The 26,081-nt window shown below is 35.3% G+C and overlaps 1 protein-coding gene across 1 annotated transcript in view; it reads left to right on the top strand.

Annotated features, from left to right (window-relative positions):
* LOC136833059 (G-protein coupled receptor GRL101-like) overlaps positions 1-26,081 on the top strand; it is a 115,325-nt gene that overhangs the window by 13,257 nt on the left and 75,987 nt on the right. The window contains 4 exon segments of the mRNA XM_067094706.1: positions 9,156-9,479; positions 12,707-12,811; positions 14,787-14,903; positions 21,681-21,803. Coding sequence (XP_066950807.1) covers positions 9,156-9,479; positions 12,707-12,811; positions 14,787-14,903; positions 21,681-21,803 — 669 coding nt within the window.

Here is a 26,081-nt window from a genome sequence, read left to right as displayed (position 1 = left end):
TTCAGTGGTCATCTGGTAAACTTGTAGCACATTGTGTTTAAGTACCTTGTACTCTTTACACTGATCAGCTGATAAGGCTAAATAGGCACTTCGTCCTTTACCAATGAGAACACTCTGCAACAAGACTGACCATTTATCCTCTGGCCATCCCATTCCTGCAGCCACTTTTTCAAAGTGATCAAAAAACTCATCTGGAGCTTCTTCTGTAAACTTTGGAATTAACTTCTGCACTCTTACTACATCAAATACAGGGTCTGAATCACCATGAGTAGGATTAGATGGTGTTACGGGCAATTCAGCTGTAGCTTTCAACCTTTCCATCTCTCTCTTGTGTCTAGCTATTTCTCTTTCTTCTTCTGCTATTTTTCTTAATTCTTCAGCAGCTTTCTCTTCTTCTCTTTCTTTTCTTTCTCGTTTTTCTCTGTCTTCTCTTTCTCTTTCTGCCTGCATTTTTTCTCTTTCAGCCTGCATTCTCTCTCTTTCAGCCTGCATCTTCAGCTTAATCAAATTTCCTTCTGCTTCTAGACGTCTAAGCTCTGCTTCTGCATCACTTTTCTCTTTCTTTTGCCCCTGTTTATCTATAAGTTCTGCCTCAGCTGCGTTCAACAATTCTTGAGCATCTCTGAGCTCCTCATCTATTTTACCAGAGTCCATCAATGCTTGGATTGCAATGAATTTTATTTGTGCCTTTACCATTTTTGGCAGACACCTGACCACCATATGCTACTGCTATCTCACTCCACTGTGCTTTGGTCAGAGTGATTTCAGATAACTCTTGGATGGAGGGATTTGCTAAAAACTCTTGAACATCGAAGGGAGCCATCTCTCTCAGTTAACCAACTAACAATTCAATATGACAACAATTCAACACAATAAATGCAAAAACAATTATATGGTCACTCTCCCAAAATGCAAAGAACAATTATATGGTCACTCTCTCACAAAATAAAAGAACTATATGGTCACTCTCCTCATAAAATATGTCCCTAACACCACCAGTATACACCAGAGTGATATTTGTGATCTGTTTTCCCAGGGTCTTGGGCACCACTTATATATGTGACGAAGTGTCCAGTGTCTGTTCTTCAAATCAAACCTGATATCTAAGTGCTTGTCCCGGAGTCTAAGGCACCATTTATATATGGGGGAAATGGTCCAGTCTAGTGCACCATTTATATATGGTGACCCTGGAGTGTCCAGTGTCTGTTCTTTAAATCAAACCTGGTATCTAAGTGCTTGATATTTGATTACCAAACTTACCATTTATTCAACAATTATAGTTACCTCACAAAAGCCAGACACCTGAACCCTCATCACACATACAAGACGACTGATTTCTCTAAAGGCAACAGTGATCCCTTATAAACTTATCAATCATGAAAGAAAGCAGATTAAGTTCGTTAAACAGGTGTGAGGTAAAATCTAAGGGCATCACTCCATTAACATTATAAAGTTCAAATATTTCCATTTATTTCATTTCCCTGGTTCGAGCTCACTTCAATTACTTGAAGGAAAACATCTCACTTACCACTCTATCTCTAATTCAAATCAAAATTACTGGTGGGTCAATGAATGAAACTCTGATATAATATTTTAAATACAAAAATTTATTTCTAAATTCAAATATTATACATGACATTTAACAGTCTCAGGGAAATTGTTATTATTTGAAAAATTGGATTAAATCTGAATTAATCATCAGTCAAAATTAAATCAGAAATTTATTTATTAATTCATAAAAAATTATTCAAGAAAGATTTAAATTGTTAAATAACAAAACTTGATTGAAAGGAAATATACTGTAAGTAAATTAATTCCAATGTATTAAACAAAATAAGGCAAATAAATCAATCATATAAAAATGTGGATACAAAAGACACAGAAATATACTCTGCAAAAGATTAAATATCAAAAAATGTAAAGCAAAAATTAAGGCAATAGCAAACATCACATATATGTATAAAAGAAAAATTCTTCAAAAGATAAAGCATAAAACATATAACACGAAAAATATTAAAAAAAGTGAAAAGGTATCTTTACATATAACCACTGCAGATATTATTTTCAGTGCACTGAAACCCAAAAACTATATTACAATACCTTGGTACCAAATGCTTCGTGTCTTTAACCAGGCGCCGTTACACACACACTTAATAAAATACACTGTTCAGATAACTCAGACACATTTACTAAGGAATTAAACAGTTAAAGAATATGAGTGACCATCGTCTATCTAAATATCAATTACGTTAAAACAGGACATTCGTAAAATCCCGAGAGCGAGAGAGAGAGAGAGAGAGAGAGAGAGAGAGAGAGAGAGAGACGGGAGCGAAAACGCAGCCCTTTCCACAACGCTTTTTGGTCTCTGAGTGTGGGCCCCTTTGTATGGGCGTCTATCTACGGGGTAGGTCTAACCACAGTGTTTTGATCGAGTCCCAATGGAATGCATTATTTTAAAAGTTTTGAAAATACACGAACAACGACTGTCCTGTCCCTTCTCTCTTATCATTGCATGCTTTCAGCTCAACGCATACGTCGTCCTTCAAACCATAAGAATTTAACCACTAACTTTATGCTAACTTCTTTTACGGCATTACGGCATCTGAACATAAGATCACACAGTATACGACAGTACACACGGGGAGATTACTGTATTAATGAAGTAAGTAAGTAAGTATATCTTAGTTTTACCAGACCACTGAGCTGATTAACAGCTCTCCTAGGGCTGGCCCGTTTAGACTTATTTTTACGTGGCTAAGAACCAATTGGTTACTTAGCAACGGGACCTACAGCTTATTGTGGAATCCGAACCACATTATAGCGAGGAATGAATTTCTATCACCAGAAATAAATTCCTCTAACTCTTCATCAGCCGGCCGCGGAATTGAACTCAACCATCGAGCGACAGTCAAAGCTCAACCGAGTCGGCCAACAAAGGGCTACTGTATTATGAAAACCACAGCATAAGAATATATATATATATATATATATATATATATATATATATATATATATATATATATATATTTTCTTTTATGTGTATTTGTATTTAGATGTATATCGATAGATATATAGAGATAGAGAGATCAAAAATAAGTTCTAAAATCTGTTTTTAGTTTAATTACGGAATATACCACTGTTAACATTCCCATGTTCGGCAGGTTACACGGACGCATACCCGCCAGCCTCCGTTTTTCATGTAAAAATATATTTTGACCGCACTTTATTTCTTTATAGTCTTATTTAAAGTACATAAATTCTAAAAAAAAGACAAAATAGATTAAAAAGACTCAAAAATTATAAAAGTTTATGATCGTTGTCCATTCAGACTAACAAAAGAGATAATGGGTTTCCATGACTGGCCGGTATAGAATGACACGAGGCAGATTTTCTTTGCCTACGGCTACGCTTGTAGGTCAGTTTAAATGATTTAAATTTCATATTTTCCCATGTCTCTGTTTCTGCACAAGAACCTACGTAACAAAGCAGGTAAATAAAAGCATATAAAGGCTCGCATTTGCCAAATAACAATGCTTGTTTTACTCATGCTGTAGATCAAGAGAATACATTCCCTTTGATATGATTCATACGCACAAAAGTTTCACTTGACCGCTACAGTTTTACGCTAAGCACCGAGTTGCTTCGATGACCCTTTCTAAACAATAACACAGCAGTTGAAGTGACGACGTCACTAGAGACGGGATGAAAAGTCTAATATTAAACAGGTCTTGAAAAACTATCAGCAGGGACATTTTCTCTGGCTGTTAATTTTCTCTGGAACATATTCTTTTAACATGAAACGTCCTCTTATCAGTATCGTTTTAGTTTTCATTCCGTGAATAAAGGCCTGAAGGAGGATACTGTTCAGTAGAGCAATGACAAGATTCAGTATTATATATATATATATATATATATATATATATATATATATATATATATATATATATATATATTGTATATATATATATATATATATATATATATATATATATATATATATATATATGTAAAGTATATGTATGCATGTATATACATATATACATATACACACACACACACACACACACACACACATATATATATATATATATATATATATATATATATATATATATATATATATATAATGTAAAATCACTCAAAAATGTTTTGCAGCATACTTCAAATCTTTTCGGACAACAGCTTATAATAGCGACATCTGGCGCTATTTGGCAACTCAATTGTAAGCACATGAAACAACTGAACGCTAGTGGTGGGTCCGAGAAATTACCTGCAGTTCCCCTTAAACAGGGCTTTTTCTGATACTGCTTACTATTGTCATACTTTACTTAATTACAGGATGTTACTATAATACTTCAGAGGTCATCGCTGTTCTTATGTTTTAATATTTTCATCTCCAACTGCCATCACTATCGTTGTTTTATCTCCTTCGTATTTATGAACTTTGTAGACATAGGCCTACGACTGTTATAAGTTGAACTATTAGTCTTATTAACATCAACAAGTACGACTTTTGTAAAGATTTGCTTGCACATTATTGTTAGTCAAATTTTTGAATGACTAATCCTATGTATATTGTGAACTAGTGAAACTTAATATAAAATATACTGAACTAGACTAACAGATTTCACGTCTAGTTTTGTAATACATAGAATATAATCAGCTTGCACACACACACGCACACACACACACACACACACACACACACACACATATATATATATATATATATATATATATATATATATATATATATATATACATATATATATATATATATATATAATATATATATATATAAAATATATATATATATATATATATATATATATATATATATATATATATATATATATATATATAATGCCATTACCATGTGTAATTTCTCATTTCTTTTATTGCTACTTAGGCCTATCATTTTGATGCCTCTTATGAAGTTAACTGAATATATAATGCCTATTTTTGTATTTCTTATCATCCAAGTTTCTAAAGAATTAAGATTAGCAAGAAGTTCAACATTAATTTAGTTAATGCTAAATGCCAGCAGTGAAGAAGACTACCATGCTCATCAGTGGAGAATGTCTCCTCCTCATCGCAAAAGATGACTCTCACAGAAATCATCGGCCACTGGATTATATTATAACGCAAACCCTAGCCTCTATTCTGTGTTTCGCTGATATGAAGTGTTTCTTGGTAGGAGTATGATGAAATAATATCTTGGTCTCATGTAGCCTGTTACGGGTGGTTTGAGCAGGGAAAGCGTAACGTTCTCTGTTTATAGCAACATCGGTTGTCAGGGGAGTTAGGAGGAGCTCCTTCAGTGATCATCCGATGATGATCCTTAACAGTAGTGCAACAATGGGGTCGTCCTCCACTTTTTACAATGAATTTATCATATTTCCTCGTTCTCTCTGTTGTTGTATCCCTCTATACATGGTTGTTTTATTTACGCTAAGCTGCCGAGCAATATCTACAATAGACATTAGTCTTATGCAAGCTAATGATTATGGTGCGGCTGAGAGTGTTGCCCATCTTATCGTGCAAGTGACGAGACTTTAGTTCAACTTTCCCACCCGAATGTGGAGTCACACGATAACATACGACGTTATGAGATTTTTTCTTTTTTGTTTTTGACAACAATAATGGTTGAATTCTTTCGTTCTTTATTTATATATAATTTCATTGATGATTATTCAATATTATTTTATTAGTCAATAAGCTTTTATCCTGATTCGAAATACAGTTTCTTCTTTGACACTTTTGCCCAATCATCTGAAGTTAGATTTTTCAACATTTTTCGTCATTTTTCGTAATATGAATTTTTCACTCACCATTCTTTTTCATATTGTTAACCGTATGATTAATAACCAAAGTCGAATAAGAAAATTACATTTCCTTGTAAATATCAAAAGAACAAATTACTGTTAGGTGAACGAAAACTTCTGGAACATGTTGCAAAACATTTTTGAGTGACTGTATGTATGTATGTATGTATATATATATATATATATATATATATATATATATATATATATATATATATATATATATATATATATATATGTATTTTTAATTAAATCTTGCCCCATAATAAATGATTGGCACAAAAAAAAACACGAGTACTCTCACTTTAGTATTTTAATTTCGTAGATTTTTGAGGGGTCTTCGTTTGTTCAGAAAATCATTTAAAATGCTTGGTCAATTTCCAATAGATACGGCGGTTGCTCTGACATTTTACATTCCCGGATTAAAATGCATTCTTTCCTGAGGCTAGGCAAAATTTGTAGATGTTAATTTGACGATTAGATAAGTGGAAATTTGAAACGCAGTTACCCCGATGCATTTTAATTAACTCCAATAACCAACCTCCCAGCCGACGAAGCTCATTACTGATTTGATCATCGGTTATTTTTTATGGGGACTTTTAATTAGGTTGTCTACTAGTAAGATGGTTAAAAGTATTTCTACATTTAATAAAACTTTCGTGGCTTTTTCCGTGAGGTCATTTCCCTATTCAAAATGCCCGGGCTCAAAAAATTACCGCAAAAGGAAAGGAAAATATATCTATTATAAGTACATAACTCTTTGCTAACACTTGGTTTTTAGTGTTTTTCGTCGTGATAGCATTTGAACAATTTTTTTTCACATAATTTCCAGTTGTTCCTTCGTCAGTGTTCCAAAGAATCGATTTTCAGGAAATTTTGGGCAAAACGAAATTCCAAAATACGTTCAGATTTTTTGCGATTGTTTGCAGTCATTTTCTTTCACTCGAAATTCCCAGCCGTCCTGTAACCTAACTAATATGGTTGATAGGCACTTCTCCCGTCGAAAAAAACAAAAAAACAGCCGCCTGAAATTTAATCACCTTGCAAATGCCTTCGGTGTTATAACTTGATCCCATGAGGGGGTTCCTCTTTTCCTGGATGTGATCTATTATTATTATTATTATTATTATTATTATTATTATTATTATTATTTTTATATTATTCAGTAGATGAACCCTATTCATATGGAACAAGCCCACAGGGGCCATTGGCTTGAAATTCAAGCTTCCAAAGAATATGGTGTTCATTCGAAAGAAGTAGTAGAAGGTAATGGGAAATACTTAGAAAAGCAGATAAATTAACAAATTAATAAATAAATAAAAATATAAGTAAAATATTAAAATACAAGTTGAATTGTTTTAGGGTAGTATTGCATTGTATTTTCTATTGAACCTCTGAAGTTACCCCGATGCTTAAAATAATTCATCTTGTAAGCTAATATATTACATGAAATAAATAAAACACTGCCATGTCCAGTAGTTCAGGCAAATACTTCGTCCCTTTTTAAGCAAGGTATCGAATATGCATTTTTTCAATTTTTGCTGAGTTATCTGCATCGACGGTGATTTTGTCATTGACTTTCTTGTTTCAGCAAAGTATCAATTCTGTTTCTCTCACCATCCAGGATGTATGGTGAAGGAGGCACTCTTGATTCTTAGCTGAAACAGGAAGCCAATGATAAAATCACCCCCGATGCAGCTAACTTAAAAACTAAAAAAAAAAAATGCATATTCGACACTTTGGGAGATGTGACTCGATCCTTTTTGGAATTAGTAAAGTATTTTTTCCAACTGATCCTTATTACCATTAGAGTATTTTCTTGTTACATAATATTAGGTTTCGCACGTGAAGGGTCAAGCCATAACGATTTCTTGTTGATTTCTTATCATATTGGACTCGAGCATTGGCAAGTTAAACTGTATACATTAACATGTTAATTTGAAAGCTCATAATTATTTTCCGTTGCTATAAATCCTAAATTGAGGGAATTATTCATATCTGCTTGACAAGATGTGGAGCATCAACAAAGACAAAAAATGCTTCTGTTTGAGTCTGCTGACTTTATAAACGAGGATATATGAGTACTAATTCCGCGGGAATCCTAAAAGCAACTCCCACCATTTCAAGAAGAAAAGGCCTCGTCATGTGAATAGTATTGTGGGAAAGTGACATAGAAATACAAGGAAGTGTGAATATTTTTCCACTAGTCACAAGCATACTTTATAAACAATTATGAAGTCAGTAACACCTTGGCTTGGGCAAGGTCTTGATAGAGGCTTTTGACCTGTTAGGCCTATTCTCTGGACCCAGCGCTTAACTCTGTAACATATTCAATATAACTCGGTCAAAGGATAATTACAGAGGGCTATCAGGTATTACAGCCCTACGCCATAATAATTGCCTTAGCTATTCACATACCAGAGACGCGTTGCTCACGTTGTCTTTCATGAATTCTAGGAAGCCATTACCATAGACACTCAAATACTCTGCAGCATTCATGGTTTTTCACGAACAGCAGGAAACTGCCGTTTTATCTGAATACCAATTAGGGACAGGAGCATTTAACAATGCTAAAAAATTACTAAAAAGAAACTGGATTGAGATTCAGAATCTCGCCGAAATCAACTCAATAATTCCATAAAACTCAAAATCTTTTCACAAATTTTCTTATGAATCCATTCATCATTTCTCATGCAGCACTGCTAAAGACATGCTGTACTTTAAACTGAGTAACGAATCGACCTAGGCAGAAGTAATGAACGCTACTAGTGCGTTCATTTGAGTGTTCTGGTTTTCGTTCAGTTCAAAATGAACAGATGGTAGTACTATTCCACATAGCTGGAATTCACGCTGTTGTTAAATTTTTTGTCTATATTTCGACTATATTTTATGAAAATCATATATTCAATGGAGATCGCTGCGAATAGAAAAGGATTGTTTACCTATTTATTTTTTCTTATTTCATGTTTACTTTTCATATCTGTAATCCAGTGGTTCTCAAGTGGTGGTCCATGGTGACATTTTGGGGAGTCCGCAGGACGTTGACTATATTCGGCAATAAACTGGAGATTGCTACCTATTTTTTTTACTTACTTAAAATGCAGTAAGAACAATTTTATCCAGAAAAATGATGGACTATTTTATTGTGTTATTCAAAAAATATAACGACCATCTTCAGGTTGCAATGCTTGTGTAACAAATGTTTCAACCCAAAATGTTCATTACTCAAAGAAATGGTCCACAACATTTTTTCATTGGACTGATGGTCCATAACCTGACACAAGTTGAGAACTACTGCTTTATGTTATTTCCGTTCTTTTACGTCTTCAGGCTGGTTCGGGACACCAGGCGTTTCAACGACGATCCAAAGGCACCCACACGCAATCGGAAGGCCGTCAATCAGCGATAATGATGTAAGTGATGTAGAGGGCAGCACCTTCGTAGCCCGCGCAGTCACGCAGAATGATGTCGCTACTGCAGGGGTTGAAGGAAAGTCCACTCCCGTGCTGTCAGAGAACATCATTACGATGTCAGCGTCGTGTGAGGATGACCACTGGCTCTGTTCCGATAAGACACAATGCATTCCCAAGAATTTCACGTGTTCGGGAGTGGCTGAATGCGGCGATGAATCGGATGAAGCTGTAGGCCTCTGCGGTAGGTAGTTTGGCTGTTCTTGAACACCTGTATTCTCTAACGAAGTATATCCAGGACGTTTTCTTGATATTATCCATTGTTAGTTTTTCAGCAATATCTAGAGTATTTTTTTTAATTAAGTTTAAAATAAGAATTACTATCAGGTTAGCTTTTTTCACTGCAAGATTCTCTCTCTCTCTCTCTCTCTCTCTCTCTGCGCATTTGTTTTCGGCAAACTTTAAGTAATTTTAGGCATTAACGTTCCTAACATCAGTTACTGGTATAGTGAATTTTAAGGAGTCGTTATCAGTCGCACTACACAGCGACTTCTTATCGTGCTTTAGGAAATTACTGTGGAGAAAAAAAGACACCTAAACGATCATTGCTTAGTCATGTTTATTTCTGAAAATGTTTGGTCTGTTTTGTAATAGTCTAGTCGTATACCATTGTTTTTCAAGTAACGATGAATAACGCATAGACAGTAAACGTTTGGGATGGAATTGTATTTCTTCAACAAGAATTACAACCTGAAGATTGTCATTATATTTTTTTTAATAATACTGTAAAATGAATGGTCAGTTATTTATCTGGACAAGCTGTTCTTCCTGCATTTCAGTAAATTTAAATACTGTATATATGTTCCAGTCTCCAGTTGCATTAAAATTAAGTATACCTTAGTTTTACCAGACCACTGAGCTGATTAACAGCTCTCCAAGGGCTGGCCCGAAGGATTAGACTTATTTAACGTGGCTAAGAACCAATTGGTTACTTAACAACGGGATCTACAGCTTATTGTGGAATCCGAACCACATTATAGCGAGAAATTAATTTCTATCACCAGAAATAAATTCCTCTAACTCTTCATTAGCCGGCCGGGGAGTCGAACTCGGGCCTAACGAGTGCAAGGCCACAACTCTACCGACTCGCCCAAAGAAGAGCTGTATGGAACAGTTGTTAGGAGACGGTGGAAAGGAAGATGGAAGGAAGAGAACATGAACAGAGGTACAGTAAAGGAATGGCCGAAGGGACGCTGCAAAGAATCTTGAGTGAATGCTAACAGTAAACCGTATGAGGTGCACTGAGAGCACTACCCCTTGCGGGGCTGGAGAAAATATGAATGATGAAGTTAAGTATACCTTAGTTTAACCAGACCACTGAGCTGATTAACAGCTCTCCTACGGCTGACCCGAAGGATTAGACTTATTTTACGTGGCTAAGAACCAACTGGTTACCTAGCAACGGGACCTACAGCTTATTGTGGAATCCGACCCACATTATACCGAGAAATGAATTTCTATCACCGGAAATAAATTCCTCTAATTTTTCAGTGGCCGGCCGGAGACTCAAACTCGAGCCTAGCAGAGTGCTAGCCGAGAACTCTACCGACTCGTCCAACGAGGAACCAATATGAATGATGACCTTGGAGGAAAGCGACAGAGCGTAACCTGTGAAAATATGCTTGGTGTCAATTAATCGGGTCCTTTTGCCTATGACTGTTGCCCCTGACATCATCCACTTTAAATACTAACAGAATGAATAGGGTGAATAAGCAAATGAAACTTGTCAGCAATTATCACTGAATTGACATGCTGACGTTACAGGAACGCAACCTGATGAATATTAATGATGTTAATTAGTTGGAGGCCGCGACGTGATTGTTAATCCTTGTAATGACTCAAAAAGGGGAATGTTGGATGTGTGAGAGTGCCCTTGTATCGAGGTTTCAGCTAAACAGAAAAGATGCAAAAAAATTTGTTTTGAGTGCAAAGTAAGAATAATAATGGGCCTGCTTTCAGTTTCTGGGTGTCATCGGGAACTAGTAGGATTAAAGGGAAGAATGCTTTCAGAATTAAGTTACTGTTTTACTGAAGGCACGTTCGTGAAAAGTTGATACTGGATAAAGATTTTAAATGAGTCCTTTCACTTGGAGATACTGCCTCGAAAAATGGCCAAGAACTCACTCAGATCTCTTAGTAATTTAACAGGGCCAATAGGAATAAAGAATCTGAGAGAAAATGGTCTCCGCATACTTGGAAATACTTAAGCGGAATAGTTTCAGGCCAAGGTTGGTCAGGATAATGCGTTAAAAGATTTGTTAAATAGATCTTTTCCTGTGAAAGACCCCGCTAGCTTTTCAGGTCATAATGTTGTTTCAACAGATCTGAAAGCAGACAAGTAAAAGACATTTAGAAGACGAATGTAAAAATCTCAGGATGCAAAAATCATGCGTGAAGTTACGTTGCCGGTATGAAAAACGAGTTCTGAAATAAGATATGTGGTTTCAATAAGCAAAATGTAAGTAAAAAATTTTCTGAACGATCTCAAAAATAAAATCAGAAGCGAAGTGAATTACAGAATAGACTAAAGCAGCGCCCTCGAAGAGCTAATGATGTCATGCACTGACTATAACGAAATAATAATGGTAAAAAGGGTAAAATTAATTATAGATATTGTCTTTCTGAAAGTGTTGAACTTATAGTAAAACTGAAAGAATGAAAGATATGTTCGAAGGTCAAAAGGGATCAGAATATTAATAAGGTAAAAAGGCCAACAATAAGAATATCAGGAGTCTTTGAATGATTAAGAAGTTATCACAAAAACCTTTGATCTGTTTTTTACGCTACATTATTGAGCCTAATGATCACATCAGATTATTTTATACCCACAACAACCTCTCTCTCTTTCTCTCTCTCTCTCTCTCTCTCTCTCTCTCTCTCTCTCTCTCTCTCTCTCTCTCTCTCTCTCTCTCTCTCTCTTTATATATATATATATATAATATATATATATATATATATATATATATATATATATATATATATATATATATATATATATATATTTATATATATATATATATATATATATATATATATATATATATATATATATATATACATATACATACATATATAAGTGACAGGGACTAGGAACTGTTTCATGCACAAGCTATTTAAATTTACTAGGAATTCATGAGCCGAAGTACATTCATTACACCTAAGACAAAATAAATACTGAATAATAGAGGAAATAAAATGAGTAAAGGCATCTTGGAATAAAGTGACCAGCGTGGACTAGGAAAGAGTTAAAACAAAAACTATCAATTTCAGTTTCAAAACACTAAACGAACTAATTGAACAATCGAAGTCACTTCGTAAATCTAAACAAGATAGAAGCTGTCTGCTATGACATGTTGTCCTTAATTATTGCCAGATACTTACTCCATATCTCTATTCTTGCATTTGCTATAGGATGCCTCTCCAATGAGTATCAGTGTCCGGACGTCTGCATCAACAATCTCAGAAGGTGTGACACTGTCCGAGACTGCGAGGGCGGAGAGGACGAGCTATTTTGTGGTAAGTCTACGTTCGGTCTTCGTCTCGGACTGTAGGCATTTTATATATGTACACGAGATATATATATATATATATATATATATATATATATATATATATATATATATATATATATATATTTGTAGACATATACATAATGTATGTGTGTATGTATATATACTCCTCTTCTTCGTACAACCTTAATTCCATCCTCCTGTTGGGTAGGCAACTCGAGCCTTACCTCCCACAGAGTTCTATCTTGGACATCTGCAATTTCATGACTTTCTACAACGTCACGCCACCTAATTCTCTCCCTAACTCTGCTTTGTTTATGTTCTACGGTCATATCACACGCTTTTTTATCCAGAGTAACCTCATTCCAGCATACCACATGACCATACCACCTCATCCTACTGTCTCTGGTTTTATCTGTTATTTTACAAATACCCTCCCTTTTTCTTATTTGTTCACTTTCAGTTCTTTCCGGCAATGACACTCTTAAGATCCATCTCAACATCCTTATCCCCGTCCTCTCCAAGGCTTCCTCCTATTGTCTTTTCATTACCCACATTTCTGCACCACACAACAGCACTGGTCTGGTCACTGGTTTGTAGACCTTAATCGTAAGTCTCAAAAGAATCTTGTCAAGGATCACCCTGGAAACCTGTCTCCATTTAGCCCAGGCCGCTGTAATTCTCTGCTGCACCTCCATCTCACATCCACCCTCTTCGTTTGTGACAGAACTCAAGTACTTGAAACTATATGGTTGTTTTAATTCATTGCCTGCTCTACGTTACATGTAGTTCCTCTCTTCCCTCTCTACTGCTTAACATTACTTCTGCTTTTGCAAGAACTTGCTTTTTGAGTCCTCCTCTTTGCAGGCGCTCCTGCCAATCCTTGTATCCCTCTTGAAATTCTCCCTCTGTTTCTACCGTTAAAATCCGGCATCTGCAACAAACAGAAGATCCCATAGCGTATTTCCTCACATAAACTCTCACTCAGCACATCCATTACGACTACAAGCTCTGAATGTGCTTACAGCTGATCTTTGATGTAGTCCAAAGCCAACTTTAGCTTCTGTCTTCCAGTATTTTGTCCTTATACTGTTCGTCCTCCCTCATATATTACCTTTATTATGCTTATGAACCTATGTACTTAGTATGTACGTATGCATATTATATATATATATATATATATATATATATATATATATATATATATATATATATATTATAAATATATATATATATATATATATATATATATATATATATATATATATATGTGTATGCATCATATATATATGATATATATGTATATATCATGTATGTATGTATATACATGTATATGCCCGTATTAGACACGCTGATGATGCGCGTTTTGTGTATAAGTATGAAATGGCTAATGTCGTTACACATTCCTGCACAGGAGGTTAACGAACGATTTTTGTCAAAATGAATCTATATTCCGCCATCTTTTGAGAAAAATAACATCACACTGATAATTTTCAGATTTTTTAATAACATTTTTTGTATTCCATTTGAGAATAAAATCCATACTCATTACGTCGTTACTTCTAAGTTTATTACTGACTCATGAGAAATCAGTTGTTTTATACCTCCACTTTAAGCCATCGTAGTAAGTTACCTCTCCATCAGGATACTCTTGTTGTATATCTGTAGACGAAGAACTTTTAATCGAATTGGTGTCTAAAAACGAAGACTTTTACATATTTCGTTTTTAATGTTTTAGTCAATCAAAACATCTCTACCCAAATATTCGCTTTTTCGAGAACGCTCAAAATTTCTAAGACTTGTACAGTCGTCAAATACAGTTATTATTTTTTGCACTGCTGAGTGTGTGTGTGTGTGTGTGTATGTTAATCAACATTAAAATTCAGGTTTCATTATCGTAAAAATGTTACTTTCCATTTCATATACACCCTACTGTTTTCAATTTGCGACATTGCCTCATGGATCTGTTTCAACCTCGACAGAGACGTGGGTGTGCCCCGAGTCTCACTTCAAATGTACCAACGGCTTCTGTGTTCCTCTGGACGCCGTCTGCGACTTCGTCGACGACTGTAGGGACGCCTCGGACGAGCATGAATGCAGTAAGTGTTTGTTTAATATATTTTAGTTGCCTAGAATGAGATAATAAGTGTTGAAGCTCCTCTCAGTTCATTTTGGTGATACTCAAAGCTAAAGCAACGTAGAACTATAGAACTGGTACTATTCTACGGAATAGTACCAGTCAGCCTCTGAATGGCTGCTGAGAGAAATAACAAGAAATAAATTGAATAATATTGCAATAAAAGCTCCTTGTGGCAACATTTATTGGGCAGCTAATCCACGGTGCTGAAAGTTATTCAGAAACTTCCGAGTTTATCCAGAATGTTTACATGATTGAAATATTCTAAAAGGGTCTCGACAGTGAAAAATGCAGTATGAGAAAATAAAAATTCTAACTTCTTTGTGAATATTATTCACGATAAACTCGCATCCAGAGTGTAATTTGAGATGTGTTTGTTTAGCTTATATCATCTGATTATTCAATATTTGCTCAAGTCGAGTCCCGTCATTCTCTCTCTCTCTCTCTCTCTCTCTCTCTCTCTCTCTCTCTCTCTCTCTCTCTCACTGATGTTTTTTTATGCTCTCTCGCTGATGTTTTTTTATGCTCTACGCCCAGTTTTCACCGTCTTAAATTGATCATTCAGGTATTGTAACCAAGCCGTACTTGTTGAAAAAAACCCACTTGAATAGCTTGCAGAAGTCTTTTGTTTTACTTATTTTACGTAAGTAACCTTATTAAGACTTTAAATTAAAAGTAATATCATCTACATAAATTTCAATTACAGTTTTATATGGTGATCCTTCCAAACTGTTGTAAACTGAATACACACACATATACATATGTATATAATATACTGTATATATATATACACACATACATACATACGTATGTATATATATATATATGTATATATTATTACATTATATATAATTAAATCTATACAGGGTATAACAAGAGTTTATGTAAATATTTTGGGAAATGAAAGAAAAAGTCACTTTAAGCAGAAAATGTTCTATAAAGCTATGCATTTTGATGCGTCGTTTGTCGGTGAGAGGAATTTTAGAATAACCATCATCATTAGCGCTGCTTTCATGCGATGGAGGTTGGTAACGGTAGGTCGGAGTAGCACGGGATGTTGTGGGGGTTGAGAGCGAAGTGAATAAGGGAAGTGGTTGCTAGTTTTTTTAATTATGATTGTTTCTTGCAAGTAATCTAATTTTAACGATTAGCTTACAGCGGTACCGTATGGCTTTACGTATCAAGTAAGCAGTGTAAATGTTGCTGGGCAACATTTATTTGTGATTGTTGAATTCTAGTGGGAGCTCTGTCCCGCTGCTTGCCAGGAAACTGTTGAATCAGGAGTCATGACTAGTCCTACGCCTATGACTTGTGTCTGATGAATACTTTTGTGGAGAGGGAGAGTTTTAAAAATCATTTTAAATCTTTAATAGGTGTCCAATGAATAAGCCTACCTTTGATGGAGGGGAGATTCAGTTAGGCTTACTTTTTGTTATCGGTGTCCAGTGAATAGGCCTACCATTGATAGGGAGGGAGAGGGTTTCAATGATGCATACAAAATCTAAATAATACATTTGATTTGGGGGGTATTTAACTCACATCGGCCTAATCGTTCCAGCATCCCTCTCTACCCGCCCCTGCAACCTACCGCCCCCACATCCCAGGCTACCCCGACCTACGGTTACCAACCACCATCGCATGAAAGCGGCGCTAATGATATATGTTATTTTAAAATTACCCTCAACGACAAAAGAAGCCTTAAAATGCATATGTTTATAGAACATTCTCTGCTCAAAATTACTTTTTTCTTTCATTTCCCAAAATATTTGCATAAACTCCTGTCACACCCTGTGTGTGTGTGTGTGTGTGTATATGTATGTATGTATATATATATATATATATATATATATATATATATATATATATATATATTTATATATATATATATATTATATATATATATATATATATATATATATATATATATATATATATATATATATATATATATATATATATATATATATATATATATGCATAGGATAACAAGCACAGTCAGTTTTTTACCTATAAAGTTTCTTAAAACGTTTAATTTTAACCCCTAAGAACAGTTGCACACATTTCTGCTAAAGGTTGTCATTTTCTAACCGCATACCCATTCCACATTTCTGAAGATGGGTTTCACATCTCGTATTTTTCCCCTAAAGTGACTGATCATCTGCTGGGATATTGTTCCTGTTCAGTATTGGTGCACTGCTGTTTTAATCATTCTCGATCGCAATGTCAGTTCATTTTTGTTGTTACGATTCTAAAGCTTATTCATCGCCTTTGTTATAGCAAGCTATTTTTACAAATATTTCCTGTCTGTTTTAGTAAGAATGTTGTTCTAGGCTCTTGTTGAAAGTTTCCACTCGGGATGAACCCAGGACCTTACGCTGGCGAGCTAACTTTCTTGAAGATATGCTAAGTGCAGTACCTAGGACTTGTTTTGCCACGAGATCTACTTCCAGTGCAGTCAGGAATTCCTCCGCATTGTCCCATAGAATCGTATTAGTGAGAATAGTATTGAGTCAATTGATAAGCACAACTTCCCCAACCCAGTCCGTCAAACCTGAGATTTAAATACACCTGCGGTTAATTCTTAATCAAATTAAATTCGGACCCTATACAATATCCTTCATTACTCTTTTTTTTTCTTTCGTCTCATCATTATTTATTGTTGTTTCTTACCTGTCAATTCCAGTCTCTGTGTCTCATTTCTATTTCTTGATTTTGTTTACTATACCTTACTGCCTATGGTTGCTGAATTTCCAAAAAATCCCGAACTTTACAGAATGCAATGATAACTTACAAAATCCTTTTTTTGTCGAAACCACGGTAGTTTCTAATTATAGACCAAATAGATTTCATTAACTACTTTCATAAAGTGAAAACCGTGCTCGACTTTTATAAAATGAATTCTTAATTAGGTTTCTGTCCTCAAATGATATATTGGTCAGATATAGCCATCTCCATTTGACAATAGGCCTTAAGTAAATTATGACCTGATGTTACAAAAGGTTGCCATAATTCAGCTTACCTTAATGAATATTAAGTAGCAGCATAACTTATGCGGATAGGGAGCCCAGTTAGGAAGCACCTTGTGTGGTCCTGGTAACGTCAGTAACTGAGTGTGGAAGATTTCACGAAAAGGTATCATTCCGTTAAAGTGGTCATGGAAATAGCTTTGATCATCCAAGGGTAAGATCTCTTCACGTTGTCTGTTCACGGATTCAAGTACTGAACTTGTAGTTCTGTCTAGACTGTTAACTAATCCGCTTAATGGTGTCCTCCCTTATTTAGTGATTCCGTTACCCTTCCCTTACCTTACAGATTAGACAAGGTTCATGTAAATTCTCGGCTTACATGTAAACTTGAAATGTACATGTAAACTTTCGAAGCCTGTTCATGTTCGGCACATTAGTTAAACAAACAAATTAACCATGGCTAAACAAAAAGCGTATGCATATATAATTTATATGTATGTATGTATGTATGTATGTATGTATGTATTATATATGTTGGATTTTTTCAGCTTTGATTATTTCAAACTTCATTATTTTCTGTATGTTTTCAGGAATCAGTGGCCAAGAGCCATAAAAAGCTGAATTATTTTATGTACTTTAAAATATCGTCATCAAACACTGTATACTACTAACCGTTTGGTTTCTGAATAGCATGATACCTCTTGAAGAGGTTTTATTTTTCAAATACCTTCCTGATAGTTAGGCTTATGTTTGATATCACAGATTCATTGTTGTTATTCGTGTTTGTTTGGGCTTACTTTGTCTTTTATTGGTGTTCTGCTCAGGATTAAATCGAGGATAGCCCCCTCCTAACAAATGAGCATGCCCTTATGCTTTCTTTGATTTCGATTTCACTCTTCAAGAAGTGAATATTTTCCAACTAAATACAAAATCGAAAGAACGTCTAAAAGGCCACTGACAGGCAGTATTCTGACTCTGAAATGAACAATAACGACTTTTTCCTGTGACAGATCGTGAAACACTTACCAACAGAGACCTTCGCTTTTCCTTCTTCATCGCTTTTTTGTTGTTTAAGAGCTCTGTGATTTAACCGGTCTTTCGAGGCGCAGCTTTTTTACTCTGACAGTTCTCTGTTTATTTTTAAAAAGAAAACTATTGAGATGGCTATTTGTCTGTCCGTCCGCAAGATCTTAAAAGTCTAAATTGGTATGTTGATCATCCACCCTCCAGTCATCAAACATACCAAATTGCAGCCCTCTAGCTTCAGTAGTTATTTTATTTTATTTAGGACATGCCACCACCGGGCCGTGGCTGAGAGTTTCATGCAGCATTATACGCTGTACAGAAAACTCGATTGCGCAGAAGAAACTTCGGCGCATTTTTACTTCTTTATTTTTAATGATACTTTCAAACTTGTCTATCTTTCTATTTTTTTTCTAGTTATGAAAGGCACCTGTATAACATTCTAATCACTCGATTATATTTGAAAGGTAATTGTGTTTTGCGTACCATTATTATTATTATTATTATTATTATTATTATTATTATTATTATTATTATTATTATTATTATTTCGGGAGAAGACTTGCTTTCAAACAAACTTCATTCAAAGGAATGGCCTTCTGGATGCAGATGAGTTAATTAATATTGCAGCTTCTTAGTCTATCGAATGAGTCTCTTTGTAGCAGCAGGTAGACTATATAACAGCTGTCCAAAGTTCATTTATTCCTTAACGTTTCGGTATTACTCTCTGTCATTTACTGAAAGGCGACAGAAGCCTGAGGTTCAGTTATGGCATATTTAAACCCGCAAGTGGGTTTACTTTGGTTTCGACAACCAACGAAAAATCGACTAAAATTTCAGTAAGCTCGCTCGCGGGTGTAGATACGGCGTAATTGCACCCCTGGTTTCATTCGCCTTTCAGATGCCAATATACCTAGACCGTGTTCAGATGAAGTTAGCGAGAACTACCGAAACGTTAAGGAATAAATGAACTTTGGACAGCTTTACCTGCCGCTACAAAGAAACTAACTCGAGAGACTGGGAAACAGCAATATAAGCATTTATTACATTACGAAACTTGAAAAGTTATTAATAAAATTTGTATTATAATAATCGCATTTACATCCAATTGCATTCTGTAACGACGGTGTTAAATGGTTTGGCCTGAAATCTGTTTCAGCTCTTTTTTTTTTTCTTCCACTTTTTCTTACTGATAAAAACGACGAATGTATCAGGTTGCACACATCTTAAAAATTCACATAGCAAATATGGATATTTCGACTTACAAGAACATTCTTATTTGCTACATAATACAGCGAAGAAAAATCGCGAGGGCTATTAATAATCATTACAAATATATTCATTTTGATTATGGTCATTAAAGGCTGCTAATCTGTTCGATTTTATATTCATTTTGATTATGGTCATTAAAGGCTGCTAATCTGTTCGATTTTACATTCATTTTGATTATGGTCATTAAAGGCTGCTAATCTGTTCGATTTTACATTCATTTTGATTATGGTCATTAAAGGCTGCTAATCTGTTCGATTTTACATTCATTTTGATTATGGTCATTAAAGGCTGCTAATCTGTCCGATTGTACATCATTTTGATTATGGTCATTAAAGGCTGCTAATCTGTTGATTTTAGCATTCATTTTGATTATGGTCACAAAGGCTGCTAATCTGTTCGATTTTACAATTTTGATTATGGTCATTAAAGGCTGCTAACTGTTATTTTACATTCATTTTGATTATGGTCACTGTTGCTAATCTGTTAAACCAAATTTTGATTATGGTCATTTCGGCTGCTAATCTGTTAATTTTAATTCATTTTGAAATGGTCATTAAAGGCTGCAAATCTGTTATTTTACATTCATTTTTCTTTATGGGAAAAGGCTTTAATCTGTTCGATTTTACATTCATTTTGATTATGGTCATTAAGGCTGCTAATCTGTTCGATTTTACATTTATTTTTTATTTCAGGTTAATCTGTTTTTTACATTCATTTTGATTAAAGAAAACTGCTAATCTGTTCGATTTTACATTCTTTTGATTATGGTCATTAAAGGCTCTAATCTGTTCGAACATTCATTTTGATTATGGTCAGGGCTGCTAATCTGTTCGATTTTACATTCATTTTGATTATGGTCACCTCCAAATCATCAATTTTACATTCATTTTGATTATGGTCATTAAAGGCTGCTAATCTGTTCGATTTTTTCATTTTGATTATGGTCAAGGTTAAAGTTAGCCAATGATCGATTTTACATTCATTTTGATTATGGTCATTAAAGGCTGCTAATCAACACATTTTACCACCATTTTGCCGTGGTCATTAAAGGCTGCTAATGGGTCGATTTTACATTCATTTTGATTATGGTCATTAAAGGCTGTAATCTGTTCGATTTTACATTCATTTTGATTATGCTGTACAGAAAAATCTGTTCGATTTTACACATTTTGAAGACTTAAAGGCGCAATTTTTTTACTTGTTTCTGATTATGGTCAAATCAATCTGTTGATTTTACATTTTTTGATTATCCTAGTGACAATCGACGATTTTCATTCATTTTGATTTTGGTCAAAAAGGCTGCTAATTGTTCGATTTTACATTCATTTTATCATTAAAGGCCAGTTCCTCTTTCCATTTTTGATTAGTTCAAGGTTAATTGCAGCTTCATTTTGATTATGGAGAAAGCTCTGATTTAGTATTCATTTTGATTATGGTTATTTTAATCTGTTCGATTTATATTCATTTTGATTTCAAAGGCTATCGCCCTTGTTTCTATGCCGAGTTCAGATGCGCTAATGGAGAGTGCATAAGGCCTGGCTCAGTATGTGACGGCGTCGAAGACTGCGTCGATGGCTCAGACGAGATGCAGTGCCAGCAAGGTCAGTGAAAGACTTTCTGTCAATACCATTTAGTTTAGTAGTGCCGTCCAGTCCGGTGAAAGATTTCCATTCAGTACGCTATCTATCTAGTTCAGCAGTGCCATCCAGGTTGATCATCCAAATATTTTGCAGCCAGTGCCGTTTTTTTATTTTATTTAAGGTTAATATAGTGCCGCCAGGTCAGTGAAAGACTTTTTGCCAATACCATCTAGTTCAGCAGTGCCGTCCAGGTTAGTGAAAGACTGATTTACAGTCAGGACCATCTAGTTCAGGTATTTTGATTATCCATCATCGAGGTCAGTGAAATATTTTTTTATCATTTCAGTTCCTGGTTCCATTCTGCATTAGTTCAGTAGTCTAGTCCAGGTCAACGACAGATTTTCATTCAGTACCATCTAGTTCAGTTTCTATGCCAGTTCAATGCCAATGGAGAGTGAAATAGTTCAGTCAAGACTGCCATCGATGGTCAGACAGATGTGCCGTCCAGTTCAGTGAAAGATTTTCAATTTAATACCATCTAGTTCAGCAGTGCCGTCCATTTCAGTGAATTATTTACAGTCAGTGCTATCGAGTTCAGTAGTGCCGTCCAGTTCAACGAAAGATTCACAGTCAGTACCATCTAGTTTAGTGATGTGGTCAGCCTATTTCAGTGAAAGACCTTTAGAGTCGAGGTCAGCGACAGTTTTTCATTCAGTTCTAGTTCAGTATGCCATCTGAAATAGTTCAGTCAATTTAAGGTCATATTTTCAGGAAAGATTTTCATTACCATCTAGTTCAACTGTGCCGTCTAGGTCAATGAAAAATTTACAGTCAATACCATATAGTTCAGTAGTGCCATCCAGGTCAACGAAAGATTCACAGTAAGTACCATCTAGTTTATTAGTGTCGCCTAGGTCAGTAAAAGACTTACAGTCGATACCATCTATTTCAGTAGTACCATCTAGGTAATGAAATATTTTCAGTCATTACCATCTAGTTCAACTGTGCCGTCTAGTTCAATAAAAAAAATTTACGGTCTGTACCATCTAGTGCCATTAGTGAAATCAGTCAATGTCTACTTCAGTCCATCTAGGTCAGTGAAATATTTTCAGTCAATACCATCTTGTCTGGTAGTGTCATCCAGGTCAGTGAATGAATTTCAGTCGGTACCATCTATTTCAGTAGTGCCGTCCAGGCTGGTGGAATATTTCAGTCGGCACCATCTAGTTCAGTAGTGTTCCCCAGGTTAGTGGATATTTTTAGCCAGTGCCATTCACGGTCAGTGACATGTTTACAGTCAGTGTTACTATCTGGAAAACATTTTTGACCCTTGCTAGCCAGTTAAGTGAAATATTCCTACCTAGTGCCAGCCTGGTCACTGAAATATTTCCAGTTTTTCCAGGTAATGTTAGCCAAGTCCGTGAAATATTTCTAGCTAATGCCGGGCAGGTCAGAGAATTTTTATTAATAGATAAAATGCATTAATATTTTCAAATATTTCTGTAAAATTTCAAGAAAATAATTAGATTTGCTTTCTGTTTAACTTACTCGCATATTCCGTCTTCATGCCAATAAATCGCCAGTAATGGAGCGAAGAGTAAATAATTATCTATATCTAATCAAAATTGCAGAATTATGATAAAATTCAACAAATACTAATCAGTGTAAGATAAGCGAAGGGCAGATGAAATATTTCTTACAAGCAACAAAAGAACTTTGTTCAGTTACATGCTAGCCCTCTGTCCAATTACCAGTTTCCATAGATTAAACAACAGATATACTCGTATCTTTGGCTATTCCGTAGTCTCATTTTAGTCGGTTTTTGCTTTTCCTATTTTACTGTTTATACCCTGAGCCATTGGTTTTTAATCTTCATATTGCGGTATTAACACATTTTCCCGTTTGTTGGATTTTAATTTTCATACCCTAAGTTTATTTATTATTTAAAGCAGAAAAGGAGTATTATCTCGCTATTAAAAAGTTAATAAACACGAAAAATATATTCGCTCACGCGTTGTACGCGCGCGCAAGCATTTCAGACGAGCGAAACACCTGGTTAGTTTCTGTGATTCGAGTTTTTGTCATTTTTAGCGTTTTTGGATAAACTATCTTTTCGAACTTGTTCGATATCAAGGTGGCAACACTGCTGTGCTGTCACAACATTAACAATTTATGATGAAAAATAGAAAACATTAAGATTCCATTGATGAGATGGAAGAAGAAAACAAAGTAGAAGCACGAGAGGAAAAAGAGAAGCGCCTTGTATGTAATCCATTTGAAATTGAATCTCACGGAAGGAGAAGATGATTTATTGAATCAGGATAAAAAAAAAAATGCCTTTAATCAAAACGTACGTTGGCGAATTCGGGAGGGAAATCATGAACGATTTGATAATTCTCACACAATTTTCCGTCTCTTACCTGCGAGAACTGGGATTTGATGTGCTCTCAGACGTAAGATCCAGTAATAAGGAAATTCTATAGTTAAGAAATTTTGTGATATATATATATATATATATATATATATATATATATATATATATATATATATATATATATATATATGTATATGTGTGTGTGTGTGTGTGTGTGTGTGTGTGTGTGTGTGTGTCAGATCCCCTAAACCAACGGACTCATTCACTTCTCTCTCTCTCTCTCTCTCTCTCTCTCTCTCTCTCTCTCTCTCTCTCTCTCTCTCTAACTATCTGGATATGAAGGCCCTTCGTTTCAGTGTTTCTTCTACGCCATATGTATAGCACTTTCTAGGCCCAACTCCCTTCCCTAGACTTTCCAGTGCCTCCGAATACTCTTATGACCAGTTTGCCATAGTCCAACCTCTCACCTATTCTTTACACTCAACAACTCTTCAGAGAACTCTCCTCCGTTGACATAGAACTGCATTATCTTCTGATTTCATTTTTCTCTTCACATCATTTATTAAATATCCGTTTTCTTAATCGCCTTCCTACCTACTTATTTCCTCAAAGAGCAGCCACCTTTTCTACAGAGGTGTGTGCTGATATTTAATTTAATCCCTTTAACATAATTAAACTTTTTTCACTTGAGTATTCTTTGACTGTCTAATCCTCTTACAGATTAATTACCGACCCTCTCTCTTATCCGTAATTGAATTTCAGTCTCCCTTTCTCTCCACTAACCTACAAATTGTTTCTTCCTACCACTGTCTACATTTTCCCTCTTCCCATTTTCATCTACGTACACTTCTTGGTGGTTCTGTGACCCCTACTCGTCTTCCCTTTACAAGTTATTTTCACTCCCTTTTTGTTAAACTCTCTAATCACAGTTACATTTATAGGAACATTTTCAGTTGTATCTCTCCAATTAAAACTTCCCTATTTTATTGTTTTACTTCAGTCATATAATGATCACATATTCACTCAGCCATAGACCATCAAACAACTTTCACGCTGTGCTAACTCTGTACAGAACTCACGCATAATCTAACAAACCTGTCCTTACCATTCTCTTTGTCACGTATACTTATGAATAATTTCCTTAGAAAAGATGTCTTTCCAGCAATCAGGCCCTTTTCAAAGACCTTCTCCATATTCATTCACTCCAGGGATTTTATAACTTCTAACTATATCTCTTTCTCAGTCACGTGTATTAGTATTATCATCCCCCATGACAATTCCCCTTTCACTAATTCGCTGTCTTCCAGAAGGTCTCACTCTGTTTCTTTTCTATTTATGGACCGAGTTCGCTTGTTACAGGAATATTTTCTTTCTGTCACACTCAATCTCTCAAATGGAATCCTCAGACTACAAAAGTCATTTTGACACTGCAAGTATTACCTCTTCCCTGATCACTCGCCCTTCACCTAGATGGACACTGTAACTCTTTATCCATCTTAGTCTTGCAGACCCCGTCCTCTCACTTTTGTCTCACCAAATACATCAACCTCCAACTTTCCCTCAAACAAACCATCTCCCATTCAGATTTCTCCCTCGGTGCCACGACCACACATGCAAAACTAGTGTCCCACAGGAATGAAGAAGTGACGTGTGCCATTATGCCATTTTGTGATTATATCCTTCCACTATAGACTTCCTACTCTTCCAAAGTAAAAAGGAAGATAGTTGGTCCTCATCCGCCCTTGGAAAAGATGCATTTTATCCCAACCCATTGGACTTCATAGGACACTACGTCTTTGATGGTACAACTTACCACTACAGTGCACGCTGGTAGCAGCCATTATAGACTGAGTGATCTGATATAAGGGGTGGCCGTTGGCCTCAAGAGATAAATTCGGGTGCATCATTTAGGGAACAATTCCCAA

Source organism: Macrobrachium rosenbergii, chromosome 51, assembly GCF_040412425.1.
Source record: "Macrobrachium rosenbergii isolate ZJJX-2024 chromosome 51, ASM4041242v1, whole genome shotgun sequence".
NCBI classification, from domain to species: Eukaryota; Metazoa; Arthropoda; class Malacostraca; order Decapoda; family Palaemonidae; genus Macrobrachium; species Macrobrachium rosenbergii.
Note: the sequence above shows the minus strand (reverse complement) of the source record. Positions and strands in the feature narration are given on the sequence as shown.